The 16,695-nt window shown below is 45.7% G+C and overlaps 1 protein-coding gene across 1 annotated transcript in view; it reads left to right on the top strand.

Annotated features, from left to right (window-relative positions):
- cep192 (centrosomal protein 192) overlaps positions 1 to 12,367 on the top strand; it is a 58,154-nt gene extending 45,787 nt beyond the window's left edge. Inside the window, exons 36-46 of the mRNA XM_084157915.1 lie at positions 362 to 533; positions 3,874 to 4,055; positions 4,319 to 4,445; positions 5,068 to 5,173; positions 5,447 to 5,672; positions 6,130 to 6,302; positions 6,750 to 6,869; positions 7,065 to 7,189; positions 7,412 to 7,538; positions 7,677 to 7,735; positions 10,038 to 12,367. Of these exons, the coding sequence (XP_084014041.1) occupies positions 362 to 533; positions 3,874 to 4,055; positions 4,319 to 4,445; positions 5,068 to 5,173; positions 5,447 to 5,672; positions 6,130 to 6,302; positions 6,750 to 6,869; positions 7,065 to 7,189; positions 7,412 to 7,538; positions 7,677 to 7,735; positions 10,038 to 10,170 (1,550 nt within the window). The 3' untranslated portion in view covers positions 10,171 to 12,367. The remainder of the gene's footprint in view (positions 1 to 361; positions 534 to 3,873; positions 4,056 to 4,318; positions 4,446 to 5,067; positions 5,174 to 5,446; positions 5,673 to 6,129; positions 6,303 to 6,749; positions 6,870 to 7,064; positions 7,190 to 7,411; positions 7,539 to 7,676; positions 7,736 to 10,037) is intronic.
- Positions 12,368 to 16,695: the final 4,328 nt, after the last annotated feature.

Consider the following 16,695-nt stretch of genomic DNA (forward strand, 5'->3'; position numbering starts at 1 on the left):
TCAGTACAGTTTAGGTTCAGTTTCCAGGCAAATGTCGGTGTGATTATCAGCTGGGCGCTGCACTTTCAACTGTCGGAAGAAGGAGCAGAGCGGGCCTTAGTGTTGGGAGAAGGAGGGGCAACGGGGGGAAACCATTCATAAAAATGACATGCCCTCCTAAAATAAATTAAATATAATAAAATGGTCAAAATGACCAGCGGTTCTGTTATTAAAGGATGTATAGTCCTGTGTCTGTATGTATGTATGTATGTATGTATGTATGTATGTATGTATTCACTTTTATTCCTCCAAGTACACATGTGGAAGTGTAGACTTGACCCCCTATGTTTAGCTCATGGTTTCCAATGCTGTCTGTCTCCAGCCTACGACCTTCCCCAGAGCCCCAACCAGGCCCAGTTGTTCTATGGGAACCTGAGTAAGGTGGTGTTGTCAGTGCTGGGCAGCACAGAGACATTGGACTCTGGAGAGAGTGACCACCAGGTCCACGTTCAGCCCCCCCTAGCTGTCACCAGGAGAGGCTCAGAGGCTGACAGGTACTGGGACTGACAGGGGGAATATCATACCTTAGGAAAGAACATAATCATATGAATGTTTTCATGTAACACCTTCTCATTTGGTTCCTAGTGTGTTTCTTTCTGCTTATAACACACAAGCAGCCCAATTCTGATATTTTGCCACAAATTGTTATTTTGACCAATCACATCTTTTGCCAATAATTTTGCACCCTGAGTAAATGCGGTCATGGGGGCAGTTTCCCAGACACAGGTAAAGCCTAGTGAGTCCTAGACAAGGACATTTGCTCAAAGGAGAATCTCCATTGAAATATATTTTTAGTCCAGGGCTACGCTTCATCTGTGTCTGAGAAACCAGCCCATCATGTCTGAAACAAATCTTATCCTGGTCCTCCAAACACATTCTGTTACTTGAGGTATACTAACAGTATGATGATAAAGGGATACTTCGGAAGTTTGTTGATGAGTCCCTTTATTTACTGCCCCAGAGTCAGATGAACTCATGGATACCATTTTTATGTCTGAGTGGTTTGAAGGAAGTTGCTGACTAGCGCTAGTGCAATTGCTAACTAGCGTTAGCGCAACTGGTAGCATGCTAGCAGATTGGCTTCCGGTCATTATGCTAATGCTACTTAGCAGTTCTGCTAACGCTAGTTAGCAATTGCGCTAGAGCTAGTTAGCAACTTCCTTCAAACCGCTCACAGAGACATTAGTGGTATCCACGAGTTCATCTGAATCTGGGGAAGTAGATACTGTGCCATCAGAAAGTATTCACACCCCTGGACTTTTAACACATTTTGTTCTCTTACAAAGTGGGATTTAATTGTAATTTTTTATCAACACAACATACTCTAATGTCAAAGTGGAAGAAAATTCAAACATTTGTATAAAATTCATAAAAAATAAAACTATCTTGATTTAGATTAGTATTGAACCCCCCCAAGTCAATACATGTCGGCAGCGATTACAGCTGTGAGTCTTTCTGGGTAAGTCTCTAAGAGCTTTCCACACCTGGATTGTGCAACATTTCACATTATTCTTTTCAAAATTCTTCATGTTCTGTCAAGTTGGTTGTTGATCATTGCTAGACAACCATTTTCAGGTCTTGCCATAGATTTTTAAGCAGATTTAATTGAAAACTAACTAGTCACTCAGGAACCATTCACTGTCTTCTTGGGAAGCAACTCCAGTGTAGATTTGGCCTTGTATTTTAGGTTATTGATTGTCCTGCTGAAAGGTGAATTCATCTCCCAGTGTCTAGTGGAAACCAGACTGAAACAGGGTTTCCTCTAGGATTTTGCCTGTGCTTAGCTCCATTCCGTTTCTTTTTTTATCCCCAAAATAACTCCCCAGTCCTTAACGATTACAAGCATACCCATCATAACATGATGCAGCCACCACCATGCTTGAAAATATGGGGAGTGGTACTCAGTAATGTGTTGTACATGGGCCCCGTGTAGCTCAGTTGGTAGAGCATGGCGCTTGCAACGCCAGGGTTGTGGGTTCGATTATGAAAAAAAAAAAAATTATGCACTCAATAACTGCAAGTCGCTCTGGATAAGAGCATCTGCTAAATGACAAAATTGTAAAATGTATTCAGGACAAAAAGTGAATTGCTTTGCCACATTTTTTTGCAGTTGCAAACAGAATATTTTTATTCTGTACAAGCTTCCTTATTTTCACTGTCATTTAGGTTAGTATTGTGGAGTAACTACAATGTTGTTGATCCATCCTCAGTTTTCTCCCATCACAGCCATTAAACTCTCTAACTGTTTTAAAGTCACCATTGGCCTCGTGGTGAAATCCCTGAGCGGTTTCCTTCCTCTCCAGCAACTGAGTTAGGAAGGACGCCTGTATCTTTGTAGTGACTGTGTATTGATACACCATCCAAAGTGTAATTCAAATCAAATTTTATTGATCACATACACGTGTTTAGCAGATGTTATTGCGGGTGTAGTGAAATGCTTGTGCTTCTAGCTCCGACAGTGCAGTAATATCTAACAATTTCACAACATGTACCCAATACACACAAATCTATGTAAGGAATGAATTAAGAATATATACATATATGGACAAGCGATGTTAGAGCGGCATGGACTAAAATACAGTAGAATAGTATAGAATACAGTATATACATATGAGATGAGTAATGCAGATATGTAAACATTATTAAAGTGACTAGTGTTCCATTTTTTTAAAGTGGCCAGTGATTTCAACAGGCAGCAGCAGCCTCTAATGTGCTAGTGATGGCTATTTAACAGTCTGATGGCCTTGAGATAGAAGCTGTTTTTCAGTCTCTCGGTTCCAGCTTTGATGCACCTGTACTGACCTCGCCTTCTGGATGATACCGGGGTGAACAGGCAGTGGCTTGGGTGGTTGTCCTTGATGATGTAGCTCAGTTGGTAGAGCATGGGGTTTGCAACGCCAGGGTTGTGGGTTCGATTCCCACGGGGGGCCAGTATGAAAAAAATATATAAATAATGTACTAACTGTAAATTGCTCTGGATGAGAGCGTCTGCTAAAATGACTAAAATAAAAAAATAAAAATAAAAGATCGTTTTGGCCTTCCTGTGACATCGGGTGCTGTAGGTGTCCTGGAGGGCAGGCAGTGTGCCCCCGGTAATGCGTTCGGCAGACCGCACCACCCTCTGGAGAGCCCTGCGGTTGCGGGTGGTGCAGTTGCCGTACCAGGCGGTGATACAGCCCGACAGGATGCGCTCAATAACTTCACCATGCTCAACAGGATATTCAATATCTGCTTTTTTTTTTTTTTTACCCATCTACCAATAGGTGCCCTTCTTTGCGAGACATTGGAAAACCTCCTTTTTGTGGTTGAATCTGTTTTGAAATTCACTGCTCGACTGAGGGACCTTACAGATAATTGTATGTGTGGGGTACAGAGATGAGGTAGTCATTCAACAATCATGTTAAACACTATTATTGCACACATGCAACTTATTATGTGACTTGTTAAGCACATTTTTACTCAACTTATTTAAACTTGCCATGACGAAGGGGTTGAATACTAACTGACTCAAGACATTTCAGCTTTTCATTTTTTTATTAATTTGTAAAAATGTCTAAACATAATTCCACTTTGACATTATGGGGTATTGTTTGTAGGCCAGTGATAAAAAAACAAATAAAAAACGAATTGAGTCCATTTTAAATTCAGGCTGTAACACAACAGCGTGGAAAAGGTCAAGGGGTGTGAATACTTTCTGAAGGCATTGTAAATGGCCTCATTGACAAAATCCCAAAGTATCCCTTTAATGGTTATATAACGTTGTTCTAGTGGTGTTGACTTATACTAACAGTATGATGTTAATGGTTGTATAACGTTGTTATTATCATGTTGTAGTGGTTTTGGCAACTCAGACCGTCACATCAGCAACGTGTCTCTGGATGTACTGCCTGTGAAGGGTCCTCAAGGCCCAGCGTTACCCAGGACAGAGGCCTCTCAGACGGGGACAGAACCAGGGGACCACAGGGACTCCTGGAGCCTCCAGCCTGAACAGCTGGTTCTCACCTCTCCCACTATCAGTCAGTATTATCATGTCAATGTTTGTGACAAACTCTGTGCTCTTTGCAGCCTGAGCAAGGTCTCTTCTGTTTGTGACAAACTCTGTGCTCTTTGCAGCCTGTGCAAGGTCTCTTCTGTTTGTGACAAACTCTGTGCTCTTTGCAGCCTGAGCAAGGTCTCTCAGGACAGAAACGTTGCTGCTCCAGGTTTTCTTTTCATAAAAAGTGTGGTTTTTAGCAGAGTAGAATTGTGAACCCTTTCCTTTGGTTGATAATGTGTCCAGACGGAGTCGCCGAAACCAGACACGTCCAGATCCAGAACCACTCATCATCCAGAGAGCTGAGCTTTGAGTTGTCCTGGCCAGCCCACTGTCTCACTGTTACCCCTCAGCATGGAGTCATAGAACCACAGTACGTACACACACACACACACACACACACACACACACACAGCTTTGAGTTGTCCTGTCCAGCCAACCGTTACAGCTCAGCATGAACTTCTACATAGAACCACAGGATAGGAAGCCTTGCACACACCTTATTCTATTCATAAATCCTGTGTTATCATCCCAGAACTGGGCTTCAAATGGTTTCCTTCTTAGTAGCCAGTCCAATGTTGTACAAACTCTTAAATACTGTATTTTTCCTCAAACTCATGTCTCATGTCAGCTACTTTGTGGTATTATGAGTAGGAGGGTTTCACCATAGTTAGTTGTTGTTTTCCCAGGTGACTATATTAATAGGAATGTTTCACCATAGTTAGTTGTTGTTTTCCCAGGTGACTATATTAATAGGAATGTTTCACCATAGTTAGTTGTTGTTTTCCCAGGTGACTATATTAATAGGAATGTTTCACCATAGTTAGTTGTTGTTTTCCCAGGTGACTATATTAATAGGAATGTTTCACCATAGTTAGTTGTTGTTTTCCCAGGTGACTATATTAATAGGAATGTTTCACCATAGTTAGTTGTTGTTTTCCCAGGTGACTATATTAATAGGAATGTTTCACCATAGTTAGTTGTTGTTTTCCCAGGTGCCACCTCCAGATCCTCATCAGTCCTAATCCGTCCCTAGCAACCAGGTCTTCCACATTGCCATGGAGTGGACAGATCTATGTCCAGTGTGACAGCCAACAGAAGGTAGTGGTCACCTCCTCAATGTCTTGATGTAGTGGTCACCTCCTCAATGTCTTGATGTAGTGGTCACCTCCTCAATGTCTTGATGTAGTGGTCACCTCCTCAATGTCTTGATGTAGTGGTCACCTCCTCAATGTCTTGATGTAGTGGTCACCTCACCCTCTTGATGTTCTCTCCATCATACTGTTGTATTGTAACTGCTAACATGATGTACTTTGAATTAGCGTCATCCTAGATTAATGTTAGTTTATTGTTAACATGTTATTTTCTCTCCAGTTCATCAGAATCCAGATCCGTCAGGACCTAGCTCTGGATGTATCAACCGCCCCAGCAGACCGGTCCCTAGCCCCCCTTCCCCCCCAGACTGCTACCCCCATGCCCACCACCATGCTGCCCCCTGCAGGCCGACCCCCCCAGACCCTGACCAGGGCAGCTCCAGCCACGGTGGAGATCAGTAACCGCACCATCATGTTTCCTGCCACGCCCTCAGGAGACACCTCAGGTAGGAGACACTCTGACTCCCAGCGTTACTCAGCGTTGGGACATATCTATAATCTCTGACTCCCCAGCGTTACTTAGCATTGGGACATATCTATAATCTCTGACTCCCCAGCGTTACTCAGCATTGGGACATATCTATAATCTGACTCCCAGCGTTACTCAGCGTTGGGACATATCTATCATCTCTGACCCCAGCGTTACTCAGCATTGGGACATATCTATAATCTCTGACTCCCAGCGTTACTCAGCATTGGGACATATCTATAATCTCTGACTCCCCAGCGTTACTCAGCATTGGGACATATCTATAATCTCTGTACTTTGCAATTGCCAGTCAAAATAAACACATTTCCCCTCTAGGATAATACAAAATGCTGTGTATGTTTTTGAAGACTGTTCCTGCATGAGTGGGTGGTTTTCCAGTGTTTTGATCTAAAGGCTGTCTCTTCCTTGGTCAGAGTCCTCTGTGGAGGTGGAGAATAGAGGAGAACAGGTGAGGTGGTACCTGTCATCCTTCGCCCCTCCCTATGTAAAGGGGGTGGACAGCAGTGGGGACGTTTACCGGGCCACCTACACAGCCTTCAGATGTCCCAGAGTCTCTGGAACCCTGGGAGCACACGACAAGATGCAGGTGATTACTCCATCTCTACCCCTACCCATACCTATGGCTTTATTAGGGTTACTGACCTCCTAGCTTTACCCAGTCACACCTCTGGCCCCAGAACATACATCAGGGCTATTCAACTGGTGGCCCGCGGGCCAGATCTGGCCAGTTTATCCATTTAGAATGGCCCTTTGATCGATTCTGAACATTAAGCAAAAAGAATTGGGACCACCCAAAGGGAAAAATGTATGCACACATGACTGTAAGTCGCTTTGGATAAAAGCGTCTGCTAAATGGCATATTATATTATAAATCTGGCCCCCGTAAGAATCTAGTTGAATAGCCCTTCCATACATATTACCATTTGGAGGATGACTGGGCATGTCCTATGTGTCTCCGGTCAATAGGATGCCTTGTGGGGCTTAGCCCATGATGGGTGTTGTCCTCCTGTTGATGTCTGTGTCTCCTCTCCAGGTGCCCATCACCTTCCTGCCGAGGGACCGAGGGGACTATGCTCAGTTCTGGGACCTGGAGTGTCACCCTGTGGCCGAGCCTCAGCACAAGACCAGGATACGCTTCCAGCTCTGTGGCACTGTGAGTAGACTGTTATAGGACATCATCATATACTGCAGGGTGACTTCCTGCTTTGCAGAAGTCTTCCCAATGTGAGCAAGTCTCAACTAGCAGAAGGATGAAGAGAGAGTTTTTTAAAGTAGGGTCGTTTTGAATAGGGGGGGGGGGGTTGCGGGTTGCGGTGGTGGTGATGATGATGATGATTGTGTGTTTCAGGGTGTTAAGGTTGGTCCAGTGGAGGCTCCTCAGGAAGCAGACTGTTCTTTGGTGAAGACTGATGCTACCTTCAAGACCAGGATGAGACCTGACCCTGTTGTTGCTGCTGCTGGGGGCAGGACTGGGTAAGGACTGGCAGTCATGTCTCACTAGTGTTGACTATAAAAACAAGAGGAGTGTATCACAAAACAGGAGCACTAGTTAGTCAGTCAGCTGGCTATCTGGTAAACATTCAGATATAGCTCTTGATTTGATCTGAAGGATAACTGCTCAGAAGCCCACGGAGGAGGAAGGGCCAGGTGGATGTTAAATGTATGAGGTTGTGACAGGTGGATGTTGTGTTCCAGTCAGGAAGAGGCTCTTGGTAGGGGTGTGTACGCCCCTCAGGTCCTCTACTCCTTCCCCCCTACCAGGGTGGGGGAGACCAGCACGCTGAAGGTCAACATGAGAAACAACTCCTTTGACACGCATGGGGTGAGCAACACACACACACACACACACACACACACACACACACACATAATCATTGCATGAGCTGTGTGATTGATGTGATAACTACCAAGAATGCTTTGCGTTGCATGGATTTGATGTTGAGCTTGTCTAATGTTGCAGCTGAGGTTCCTAAGCCCTAGAGAGCCTTTCCACATCAAGCATTCCAAATATTCACTAAGGTGAGTCAACACCACATCACGATGGTCGTATTCCTCTTCTGTTAGCCTGGCCGCAGATCTATACAATGACCATAGAAGTTGACCAAGATGGCCCAACCAGGTCTGGGACCTGGCTATGATGTACTGAAAGGCTGTGATTGATGCAGTGTGTGTAACCTGAGTGTGACTCCCTGCTCCTAATGCTGTTGAAGACCACTGAGCGGGATCGGCCTGAGAGCGTCTGGACAGCAGGTTACTGTGTTGGTCAGCTCTGGGCCTGGGGGTGAGGTCAGGGGTCAGCCTGAGAGCGTCTGGACAGCAGGCTACTGTGTTGGTCAGGCTCTGGGCCTGAGGTCAGGGGTCAGCCTGAGAGCATCTGGACAGCAGGCTACTGTGTTGGTCTGGGGCTGAGGTCAGGGGTCAGCCTGAGAGCGTCTGGACAGCAGGCTACTGTGTTGGTCTGGTCCTGAGGTCAGGGGTCAGCCTGAGAGCGTCTGGACAGCAGGCTACTGTGTTGGTCAGGCTCTGGGGGTGAGGTCAGGGGTCAGCCTGAGAGCGTCTGGACAGCAGGTTACTGTGTTGGTCAGCTCTGGGCCTGGGGGTGAGGTCAGGGGTCAGCCTGAGAGCGTCTGGACAGCAGGCTACTGTGTTGGTCAGCTCTGGGCCTGGGGGTGAGGTCAGGGGTCAGCCTGAGAGCGTCTGGACAGCAGCCTACTGTGTTGGTCAGCTCTGGGCCTGGGGGTGAGGTCAGGGGTCAGCCTGACAGCGTCTGGACAGCAGGCTACTGTGTTGGTCAGGCTCTGGGCCTGGGGGTGAGGTCAGGGGTCAGCCTGAGATCGTCTGGACAGCAGGTTACTGTGTTGGTCAGCTCTGGGCCTGGGGGTGAGGTCAGGGGTCAGCCTGAGATCGTCTGGACAGCAGGTTACTGTGTTGGTCAGCTCTGGGCCTGGGGGTGAGGTTAGGGGTCAGCCTGAGATCGTCTGGACAGCAGGCTACTGTGTTGGTCAGGCTCTGGGCCTGGGGGTGAGGTCAGGGGTCAGCCTGAGAGCGTCTGGACAGCAGCCTACTGTGATGGTCAGCTCTGGGCCTGGGGGTGAGGTCAGGGGTCAGCCTGAGAGCGTCTGGACAGCAGCCTACTGTGTTGGTCAGCTCTGGGCCTGGGGGTGAGGTCAGGGGTCAGCCTGACAGCGTCTGGACAGCAGGCTACTGTGTTGGTCAGGCTCTGGGCCTGGGGGTGAGGTCAGGGGTCAGCCTGAGATCGTCTGGACAGCAGGCTACTGTGTTGGTCAGGCTCTGGGCCTGGGGGTGAGGTCAGGGGTCAGCCTGAGATCGTCTGGACAGCAGGCTACTGTGTTGGTCAGGCTCTGGGCCTGGGGGTGAGGTCAGGGGTCAGCCTGAGAGCGTCTGGACAGCAGCCTACTGTGTTGGTCAGCTCTGGGCCTGGGGGTGAGGTCAGGGGTCAGCCTGACAGCGTCTGGACAGCAGGCTACTGTGTTGGTCAGGCTCTGGGCCTGGGGGTGAGGTCAGGGGTCAGCCTGAGATCGTCTGGACAGCAGGCTACTGTGTTGGTCAGGCTCTGGGGGTGAGGTCAGGTACTAGCTGTGGTGTAATGTATACTGGAGTTGGTGTGGTGTGGAGAATGGCACCTTGCTGCATGTCCTGACTCCTCCCATGATGCATAGCGTTCTCATTCTCACGTCATCGCCATGTGGAATGAACTTCTGTTGCTACATCTTTATCTTTTTTTGTCTTCCCAGTTTGAGTTTGCCAAAGAAACAGTCTATTGTCACTACCTATACAGTATCTGTCAGATGACACTATTCTATTCCAACAGGTCAGGTGTGTAATCATGATCAACACAGTGCAATGTTATTATTTGCATCTGCTCATATCACAGCTCAAAGTGTGTCTCAGTCCATGTTTTGTCTGTCTGTAACTGTCCATGTTTCGTCTGTCTGTAACAGTCCATGTTTTGTCTGTCTGTAACTGTCCATGTTTCGTCTGTCTGTAACTGTCCATGTTTCGTCTGTCTGTAACTGTCCATGTTTTGTCTGTCTGTAACTGTCCATGTTTCGTCTGTCTGTAACTGTCCATGTTTTGTCTGTCTGTAACAGTCCATGTTTTGTCTGTCTGTAACTGTCCATGTTTCGTCTGTCTGTAACTGTCCATGTTTTGTCTGTCTGTCTCAGTCCATGTTTTGTCTGTCTGTAACGGTCCATGTTTTGTCTGTCTGTAACTGTCCATGTTTTGTCTGTGTGTTTCTTTGAACCCGAACATACTTGGTCCATGTATTGATTTCTTACCATTTCTCCCTGCCCTCCAGATCCCAACGCTACATCCACCTCCCAGTCCAGTTCAAACCGGTTGTAACTGGCAACCATTCCAGCCTGCTGTTGGTTCAGATGGATACCAGTGGAAGCCTCACTATCCAGCTAACTGGTGAGGCCCTACCCTGACTGGCCTGAGGACTGCTGGGTCTGAGTGGGTCACTGCATCTGTAGTATGGACTATACTGGATCCCTGCTGAAGGTCATATGGAAGAATGAACTATGAAGCCTTTGTCCAATACGGCACCCTAATCCCATTATGGTGTACTATTTTTGGCCAAAGCCTTAGGAAATAGGGTGCCATTTCAGATGAACCCTAAGTCTTCCTCCTCCTGCCTTATTGACTGTCCATATTGACTGGAGCTGATAAACTGCATCTGACTGAGCTGATGGTGAATACTGCCGACCGACTTACCGCACTTTGTTCTCTCTAACCGCACTTGTACTCACTCACTCACTCACTCACACACAGCTGGCCTGGTCCACAGGTGTCCTGGACTCTGACTGGCAGCTGAACAGTGGCTCTGTTTGTTACCAGCTTGAATCAGTGGTTTAGTCTGGCCGGCCCACAATCAGCCTGTCTCTTCTGGCCTCAGCTCATGATCGGTCTCTTCTGGCCTCAGCTCATGATCGGTCTCTTCTGGCCTCAGCTCATGATCGGTCTCTTCTAGCCTCAGCTCATGATCTGTCTCTTCTGGCCTCAGCTCATGATCGGTCTCTTCTGGCCTCAGCTCATGATCTGCCTCTTCTGGCCTCAGCTCATGATTGGTTTCTTCTGGCCTCGGCTCATGATCTGTCTCTTCTGGCCTCAGCTCATGATCGGTTTCTTCTGGCCTCAGCTCATGATCGGTCTCTTCTGGCCTCAGCTCATGATCGGTCTCTTCTGGCCTCAGCTCATGATCGGTCTCTTCTGGTCTCAGCTCATGATCTGTCTCTTCTGGCGTCAGCTCATGATCTGTAATTTGTCTAATGTTGTTGTCACAAGCAGGCCATTGTTGCCCTGTTATGTAGCAGCGAGCAGCACAGAAACACAAACAGCTGAGAAACGTTAGGGATTACCCTGGTGTAGTTTCACTGGAATGTTTTAGTCTGCTGGGGTTATGGCTGCAGGAACTGTGGTGTGTAAAGTCACTGTTTCTTTGTGCCCATGTCGCAAAAGCCTTAGGAAATAGGCTTGCCTTGAAACAGAACGTTGCCCTTCCAGCACTGAAAATTATCTCTTCAATGTGGGTTGAGAAAATACACGTTCATGAGCTAATTCCTCTAATTAGAATCCAGTGAAATATGTTCCAGTGGTGCCAATGGGTCCTAACCTGAGTGCCAGTCTGTCTGTGTTATCATGCCAACTGTCACTCATTGTCATGACAAACAATGAGCAATGGAGTTGGCAAGAACACAAACAGAACAGATGTGGGACGAAGCTAAATGAGTCATGCTATTTTGTTTTCAGTTAGGTGTCATTTGGGATGCGTCCATGGTAACGCAGCTAGTCAGAACAGTCCCCACCTGGATGGCAGCAGCCTGTCTGCTGTCAGAGACATGTGTTCCATTCCTGGTCCGGACAACATCCCAACGTCTCATTGTTCTATTCCTGGTCCGGGCAACATCCCAACGTCTCATTGTTCCGTTCCTGGTCCGGGCAACATCCCAACGTCTCATTGTTCCGTTCCTGGTCCGGGCAACATCCCAACGTCTCATTGTTCCGTTCCTGGTCCGGGCAACATCCCAACGTCTTATTTGTTCCAGATGCACTTAATGAAGTGAGGAGGAAGGATGTGATTACATGTTAAACCCTCTCCCAGTGGGAAGCGTAGCGTGGTGGTCTGGGCAGCTTGATGTGGTTACCATGGTGAGGTGGTGGGGTAGATGGGTAATGAGTAACGTTGGTTCCACCAGGCCTGGTCCAGTCAGAGGCTGCATCCCAAATGGCACCCTATATAGTGCACTACATTTGACCAGAGCCACATAGGGAACAGGGTGCCATTTGGGATGTAGCCAGAGACCATTGCAGCTCCATTTCCTCTCCACTGGGGTTCTGCATGGGGCTGGCAGACAGACAACATTTTTGCCATGTTTTGTCATGGCTGATGTCATGTGACAGGGCCGATATGGGGTTTTGGTCAGTTGACCTGTTCATGAACTTTAAAAGTAAGCTCAGTGCTTGGACAGGCGGAAGTGGTTTTCCACAATCAACACAATCATTGTTCCATAAAGTTTGAACTTTGTTTTTGTATTAGAAATTGCACACGCTTTAAAAAGCACATTGTTTATATTTGATCTATGTTTTTTTTTAAATGACCTTGATAAAATAAAGATTTGTCAAACATTTCGCTCTCCCGAAGGAGTGAAGTTTTTAGGTTTTGCAATGTAATATTAAATAACTGGACTAACAAAGATGCATATTTCTATTTAAAATGCATTCTGAGACATTGTGTTTTAGCTAAAATGTCAAACGAAATGCACCTAATCATACATTAACGAAATGCACCCCATCATACATTAACGAAATGCACCCCATCATACATTAACGAAATGGACCTCATCATACATTAACGAAATGGACCTCATCATACATTTACATCATTCAGCAGACACTCTTATCCAGAGTGACTTACAGGAGCAATTAGGCTTAAGTGCCTTGCTCAAGGGCACATCGACAGATTTTTCACCTAGTCGGCTCAGATTCAAACCAACAACCTTCCGGTTGCCCAAAGCTCTTAACCGCCAGGCTACCTGCCGCTCATGGACATCATGGACACTGGATGGATTGATTAGGTCTGCGCCAGACGACCTGCCGCCCCTGGACATCATGGACACTGGATTGATTGATTAGGTCTGCGCCAGGCGACCTGCCGCCCCTGGACATCATGGACACTGGATGGATTGATTAGGTCTGCGCCAGACGACCTGCCGCCCCTGGACATCATGGACACTGGATTGATTGATTAGGTCTGCGCCAGGTGACCTGCCGCCCCTGGACATCATGGACACTGGATGGATTGATTAGGTCTGCGCCAGGCGACCTGCCGCCCCTGTACATCATGGACACTGGATGGATTGATTAGGTCTGCATCTTGTAGTGAACCGACACGCCACTAGGGGGCCTGTTTGCCCACTGTGCTTTGCTTGATTTACACACAGAATCCCAGACAGTGAGTAGGGTTACATGCGCTCAATAATGCGATTTATTGTGGATAGTCAGATTAATATAAATGTTAGATTAAAACATTTATATACTTTGCAATAACTATTTCCCTAATAATCCTGTTTACATAGACACATCTGAAAGCAGGCTGCCTGATGGCACTGATAAATGTAGAAAATCTAAATGTTCTACCACAGAGACCATGTTATTTTTGGGTTCGGACATATAAAGTTTGTTTACTTCTAAGGGTGTTTGGTCCCTATCAGACCATGTTTGTGAACTCAGTGCGGTACATTTTTTTTGTAGCAGTGTGAACACCAATAGAAATCAGACCCCTCAAAGGAGCACCCAAAGCGAACCGAACTGAGACCATCTCGAGAGGTTGGTCTGAGTTCGGTTTGCTTGAATTCCGCGGGTTGCTTGTAATTTTTCCCCCACCACACATTACTGCAACACCGTTTTCCCTGCCATAAACCCTCACATTGGTGCCACAAAAGAGAGCTGATGTGCAGGTTCGCAGAAAAAAACGTGTGCCGTTTTTTGGATATTGAGTAGCGGTTGTCAAGGATGCACAGAAATTCCAAAACCTGTGGAGTTTTTAGTGCAGATTATTTGTTTGCAATATGTGATCTATAGGCTAAGAGAGGGTTTATTGATTGTGGGGTTTGAATAGTGTGAGAAGACAATATATTTGGTGAGAATCACACCATGGGGTACAAAATCAATTCTAGCTCTTGAAGGGCCAGTAGCCTACATTGGGTGTACAATTTTCAATTACAGCATTATATAATCTGCAGTTATTCTTCTGCTATTTGTTCTGTTAATATTTACACGTTAATAGTATCTTCTGATTACAATGATTGTCTCATCTTTGAACTAAATGCAATCTATTAGCTTCCAAAATGTAAGTAGTTATTATATCTAGCTGTCCGATGCATTCTGATGGAATGGCTTGTCCTGCACTTTGTAAAAACCCACAGTGCTTTGAGTGAATGTTGGGAAAGGATCTTGGTTCCTTTCTAAACATAGCAATGTGAATGCAAAGAGGACTCGGACCACAAGATAGGTTTAGTGAACTGGCAAGAGTTGAGTCCTCATTTCTAGGAAAACCAAAGTTCCAAAGCCTGGGCCTAATATAGTGTATAAGAGGTCATACAATATGTTTTGTAGTGATTCATATGTTGATGATGTAAATAATATTTGCAGGTCTGTGGTGTGTAATGAGGAGCAGCCAGACGATGCACTTGACACATTTATGAAATTGCTTATTCCAGTTACTAATAAGCACACACCCATTTAAGAAAATGACTAAAAACGATTAAATCCCCTTGGATGGATGATGAGGAATTGAAAAATGGTATGGTTGAGAGGGATGAGGCAAAAGGTATGGCAAATAAGTCTGGCAGCCCAACTGATTGGCAAACGTACTGCAAATTTAAGAAATCATATTTTTATTTTATTTTATTTCACCTTTATTTAACCAGGTAAGCCAGTTGAGAACAAGTTCTCATTTACAACTGCGACCTGGCCAAGATAAAGCAAAGCAGTGCGATTTAAAAACAACAACACAGAGTTACATATGGAATAAACTAAACGTACAGTCAATAACACAATAGAAAATCTATATACATATGACTAAACTAAATAAAAAACGATACTATGAAACAAAGATAAATGATATAAAGAATGATAGTAAAAAGCTTTGGAGCACCTTAAATGACATTTTGGGGAAAAATGCAAACACTGCTCCATCATTCATTGAATCAGATGGCTCATTCAACACAAAACCCACTGACATTGCCAATTACTTTAATGACTTTTGAATTGGCAAGATAAGCAAACTTAGGTATGATATGCCAGCAACAAACGCTTACACCACATCCAAGTATATCTGACCAAATTATGAAAGACAAGGTTTTCACTTTTGAATTCCGTAAAGTCAGTGTGGAAGAGGTGAAACAAATATTATTGTTGATCAACAATGACAAGCCACCGGGGTGGGGGCTGTTTTGTTAGACTTCAGTGCAGCTTTTGACATTTTCGATCATAATCTGCTGCTGGAAAAACATATGTTATGGCTTTACACCCCCCTGCTATATTGTGGATAAAGAGTTACTTGTCTAACAGAACACAGAGGGTGTTCTTTAATGGAAGCCTCTCCAACATAATCCAGGTAGAATCAGGAATTCCCCAGGGCAGCTGTCTAGGCCTCTTAGTTTTTTCAATCTTTACTAATGACATGCCACTGGCTTTGATTTAAAGCCAGTGTGTCTATGTATGCGGATGACTCAACACTATATACACGTCAGCAACTACAGCGACTGCAACACTTAACAAAGAGCTGCAGTTAGTTTCGGAATGGGTAGCAAGGAATAAGTTAGTCCTAAATATTTCCTAAACTAAAAGCATTGTATTTGGGACAAATCATTCACTAAACCTCAACTACATCTCGTAATGAATAATGTGGAAATTGAGCAAGTTGAGGTGACTAAACTGCTTGGAGTAACCCTGGATTGTAAATTGTCATGGTCAAAACATATTGATACAACAGTAGCTAAGATGGGGAGAAGTCTGTCCATAATGAAGCGCTGCTCTACCTTCTTAACAGCACTATCAACAAGGCAGGTCCTACAGGCCCTAGTTTTGTCACACCTGGACTAATGTTCAGTCGTGTGGTCAGGTGCCACAAAGAGGGACTTAGGAAAATTGCAGTTGGCTCAGAACAGGGCAGCACGGCTGGCCCTTGGATGTACGCAGAGAGCTAACATTAATGACATGCATGTCAATCTCTCATGGCTCAAAGTGGAAGAGAGATTGACTTCTTCACTACTTGTTTTTGTAAGAGGTGTTGTGCATGTGCAGATCAAACACACCAACTGGAATGCCGATTGTGTTTAAATGTCCTTACAATTCGAAAGATTGCTCAGAAAACCGGTGTTTTAATCGGCGTATGATTACTTCGATTTAGATCTTACACCGATTAAGATAAGTATGACTATTGCATCATCTGCCTACTGCCATAATCAGTTTAAAAATCTAATAAGTACTGCGCATGTAAACGTACTCCATGTAGCCACCACTACTCCTCAGCAGGGGGCGCTATAGCTCCAGTTTCTTCACTTGGTCAGTGTTGTGTTCCTCTGATGGTGAAGTGCACCAGACCGACAGTCGCGCATGACGGCAACCAGACTTTTAGACACCGTGCAGGAGCGTACTTACTTTACAGGGTAAGACTGTTGGCTGTATTTTTCAATTAAAATGTGTAAATGACGTTGCTTTGGGCATGTAGCTAGCAAGCTAGATGAGGGTGGTCTCAGCACTGTTGGAAAGTTGCAGGGTGCGTAGCCTTGGCAGCGGATACTAGTGCTCCAGATCTGATCAGCGCACTACCGGCTGCAGGGTGCGTAGCCTTGGCACCGGATACTAGTGATCTGATCAGCGGACTACCGGCTGCCAACGCTACAGGGGAAGTTGGGAGACGCCTTTGCTTTGCCTCGGTAACGGTTAGC

The sequence above is a fragment of the Coregonus lavaretus genome, assembly GCF_964263955.1.
Source record: "Coregonus lavaretus genome assembly, chromosome: 3".
NCBI classification, from domain to species: domain Eukaryota; kingdom Metazoa; phylum Chordata; class Actinopteri; order Salmoniformes; family Salmonidae; genus Coregonus; species Coregonus lavaretus.